The following is a 4,197-nucleotide window of genomic DNA, read 5'->3' on the forward strand; positions in this document are numbered from 1 at the left end:
CTAAGTAAGTCTCTAGCTGATCCACCCACGGCCTGTATCTGTACATATCGTCCAACTGGTTCAGAAGGGCACCATAAAGAAAACTTTTCTCCAACGTGTGCAGGTTCATGGAAATGACTGCATAAAAGCATATCACTGAAATTCGCTGTTTTACCAACTCTGACGTCTACGTGGTGAAGTCAGCCACCTATGTAAAATATGACGATACAATAAAAATACAAGGCAGACGGAAAAAATACATCCCATGCATTTTTATTTCCACAATCAATTTTTTTTTTAATTTTTACTTTAGAAATAAGAAAATGACGAAATGTTATTTAAATTTAAAATGGACTAGAATATATATCAAAATCAAAATACTAATAAACACTACGAAATGATATTCAAGAAATAGGAAGGCCTTACTATTTATTTTTCAACCTTTGAATATTTAGTATGTTTCATCATTAAACAGTTTCTATACATTTATATCAAATATTTCAGTTACGTGTATATGGCAAGTTAAAAAAAGCTGAAGCGGATGTATTGTCGTAGAAGCACGCTCGGTTTTAATGTACAGATTACGTATACACTGTATAGAGAAATATTCATGGCAAAAAGGAAACACTTCCAAGCTCTTTCACTGTCTTAAAGAATCCTATCTCATTGCCTTACAAAATGTCTCACTTACAAAAAAAAGAACTTGAACCTGAACTTGAACTTGAACTTTATTCTCATAACTGAGAAAACAGTGAAGAGAAGATATATATACAGTACAATGAACATGAAATATTACATGCATGAAGAAAGGATAACAGAGTAATATCAACCAAGAGAGCTAACTCTCTCAATTATAGCGTTTAACAATTTACAAATCTTGCGGAGTTGATAAGTATTGGTTACATTAAAAAGCATTTCAAATTTCAAAATATTTGGATTCAAATAAAAATATTTTGACAAATACATGACTCTTGAGTTCTTTATAGACACATCAGTACATTTAAATAAGTAGTGAAATTCATCCCCAATGTCACTGCTATTACATAATTTACAATTTCTGTTTTCTCTAGGGATGTTAAACCATCTACCAGTTTCTATTGGTAATTTTGTATTCCCAGTTCTAAATAAACAATATTTCTTGGATTGTTTTGGAGGCAAATTCAACAAATAGTCTTCAAAAATTAATGATTTTTTAAAGATTCTATAGTTCAAACCTTTAGGGGAAGTTTGCACTTCACTAAACCATGTTTGTTTAAACTGATCTAAAAGAATGGTATATACTTTATTTTTAAGCCAAGATATATTAATTGAATTTTCATACCAGACATAGGTCAATCCACATTCATTTAAAATTTTCTGTACAAAGTGACTCCATGGTTGTGATGTGATGATAATTAGATACTTATTACATAAATATATTACCGGATACTGTGTTATTTCTTTTCATTTTTTATATAATTAATTATATAATTTATAGTTAATAGTTTGATTTATCGGGTATATATAATTGATTATATCAAAAAATGAAAAGAAATAGCACAGTGCACGGTAATTAATATTAGATTACAAAAAGGACAAGGCAACAATGTTATTAAAACGTAAGTGCTTTCATTTACACTATAATTCCCATGTTGTTGGAGCTGCAAGGTCCTAAGGATGTATATTTGCCAGTCTCTAATTTCATGTGTTCATCATTACAAAAGCTTTAACCCAATCTTAGTTACTGATTTGTCTATTTGGTTTCACTGTATTGCCAGGGCAGGCATGTTATTTTTGAAATCTATTCGAACAGAGTATCAAGGTGTTTTTTTTTTTCATATTTGAAACATCGTCTTCTATATACAGTGATATAATTTGTATTTTTTTTTAAATAATACTAAATTGCTGAAATTGAGATGAAAATATCCATCTGATACTGTAAAAAGTTGAAAGTTAATTTTCCTTGTTTTTTTAAGGTATGAAGAGACCCACGAATTCATGTCGACCACGAAATGTAAAATGTTGTGTAACGTTTTTCCGATACGGTCTAAGGGGAATAACTCTCAGTGTTTTCCATTTCTTCCAATGAATATTCTTGAAATGATACGCAAGTAATCAAGTTTACGGTTTATTCACATTTTAAAATCCACAATAGCATAAAAACACAGTAAGTATAAAAATCCAAAATAAAAATTGTCCGAAGTGATCGTAATGAATATGAAAAACTGACTGACTGACTGTCTAAAATCGCTCCTATATTAATACATAAAACCCATTGCTCGCGAGGAGCAATGCAATGTAAACAAAAACCCATTGCTCGCGAGGAGCAATGTTATATAAACAAATCATAGTTACATAATAATTCGCTACAACTCCCCCCCCCCCCCCCCCCACTTAAGTTTTTGACTCCGTTCAAAATGATTAAACAATAGACAACTAAAAATAATTTCTTGAATTTAAACATGATGGTAAAATTTAAAGTAAATACATAAACAATTAAACGTTAGCTATATAAACAATTATTTTCTCCAAATCAGTAAATTTTTTACTACACAATCCATAATAAAATCATTTTGTAGAAACTGTAAACATATTAACTTACACCTAGCAAACTTAGTCTACGCAAACAATAAATCACCTTCGGACAAACAAAGCACAAAAAAAAAATATTTACAAACATGACATTAAAACAAAATCAAAGTCAAAATAATTAAATATTATAAACATAAAAGCTTGTTAATAGATCACAAGTCTTTGTTAGAGTTCACAACTTTTCAGTATGGCCTCCAGTTTGTTACACGGTTCACAAGGACAAATCTCCCTTAACTATCCGCACACGGGCACTCGGCGCTAGGTGTCGCGAAACCTCATCCAGAATCTCCTCGGCAAGATCACGAAAGTCTACTTCCTCTGGATTCACGTTCTCTGAGTAGATAATTTGAGATTCGCGATTAATCTCCTCGGAACCATCAGGATTAGTCCGAATCGTCTTCTTCATCACCAGGCATATGGTTGACGTCTCGACACTTACGCGATTGTTGTTATCGTCCATGTCATACATATAACTGTCCTCTGATGACGAGTTCGCGGCTTCGCTCACGTCTGGTGACTCGAGAGATTCTTCTGTTGGTCGCGCACACGTTTCTTCCTCTTCTATGTCGCCCAGAATTTCACTAATAAAAGTGTCATTTATTTCCGACAAGTCTTCCGAATTCACTGAGATTATGTCCAAGTCCTGATAAGAGTCTGTAACGAGTGGCTGCGCCGTCTCATGGTAATGCATCTATTCCTCGTCGGAGGAAATGTCCTCATAAAAGTCACTCATAACGTACACCGGTTTTCGGGTCTCCATAAAACTGTGTCGTTGAATCTTCTTCCGCGGGGTATTTAAGGCCTCGTTAACGAAGTCCTCGTCTAACTTATAGACGTTTTTAAGATGTCTTTTAAGATTTGATTTTCTAGTGAAGAGTTTTTGGCAATATTCACATTTAATAACATTCAAATCACTTCTATGTTGTTCGCGTTGATGCTGGTACATTAGTTACTATTGGTCGAAAACACACACCCACAATATTCACAAATCATCTGGAGAATGGTCAGTCTGGTACCGAAGTGGTCTTTTTATAACTCTCCCAAGTCGTGTTGTTCTAATGACGGCTTCTGATTGGCTGTCGGCATGTGACTGTTCCGCTGTGACAGTATCGGGTCGCGGCTCTGGCGGTAACTTCAATCGTTTGGTCATTGGTCTCTCTCTCGCAGCTGGCACGCGACGTCGCGGGGCACCTGCTGTCTCGCCAGTTGTATATTCGGATTCAGGAGCTGGGCGCGAATGTTTATTCCCTCTGTATGGTTTGATATTATCGGCGTGCACTATCACAGGCTTGGAGTTTTTGGAATGTTGAATTTGGTAAAGCGTATCGCTCAGTCTTTTCACAATAAACCATGGCCCTGTCCAGTTCCTTGCTAGTTTTGCTTTCGTCCCTGTAATAATTTGGCGTTGATTTCGCCTCACTTTATCTCCAATGTCATAATTCACATTACGAACATTTCTGTCATAATAATGTTTAATTTGTCTTTGCGATAATTTTCCTGTAACTTCTCTCGCAAGATTGTGCACAAAATATAGTTCACTTTCCAAGTTTCTCCCATATTCCGAACCATTTTTCCGAACTGGTTCTTCTTCGGTTAATTCCGTAGTCATAACATCTAAGGGTAGTGAGGGCTCTGTACCGAACATCA

The 4,197-nt window shown here is 34.7% G+C and overlaps 1 protein-coding gene across 1 annotated transcript; it reads right to left on the reverse strand.

Annotated features, from left to right (window-relative positions):
- Nucleotides 1-2,761: 2,761 nt before the first annotated feature.
- On the reverse strand, nucleotides 2,762-3,241 carry LOC134230264 (uncharacterized). The gene has a single exon (XM_062712062.1). The coding sequence runs from the start codon at nucleotides 3,239-3,241 to the stop codon at nucleotides 2,762-2,764; it is 480 nt and encodes a 159-aa protein (XP_062568046.1).
- Between the last annotated feature and the right edge of the window lie 956 nt (nucleotides 3,242-4,197).

The sequence above is a fragment of the Saccostrea cucullata genome, unplaced genomic scaffold (genome assembly GCF_032062105.1).
Source record: "Saccostrea cucullata isolate Sc308-1 unplaced genomic scaffold, CSIRO_AGI_Scuc_v1 ctg2969, whole genome shotgun sequence".
In the NCBI taxonomy this organism is placed as follows: domain Eukaryota; kingdom Metazoa; phylum Mollusca; class Bivalvia; order Ostreida; family Ostreidae; genus Saccostrea; species Saccostrea cuccullata.

Bases quoted from the DNA above. Each gene is read 5' to 3' on its own strand.
- LOC134230264 (XM_062712062.1), bottom strand. From the start codon at position 3,241: ATGCATTACCATGAGACGGCGCAGCCACTCGTTACAGACTCTTATCAG.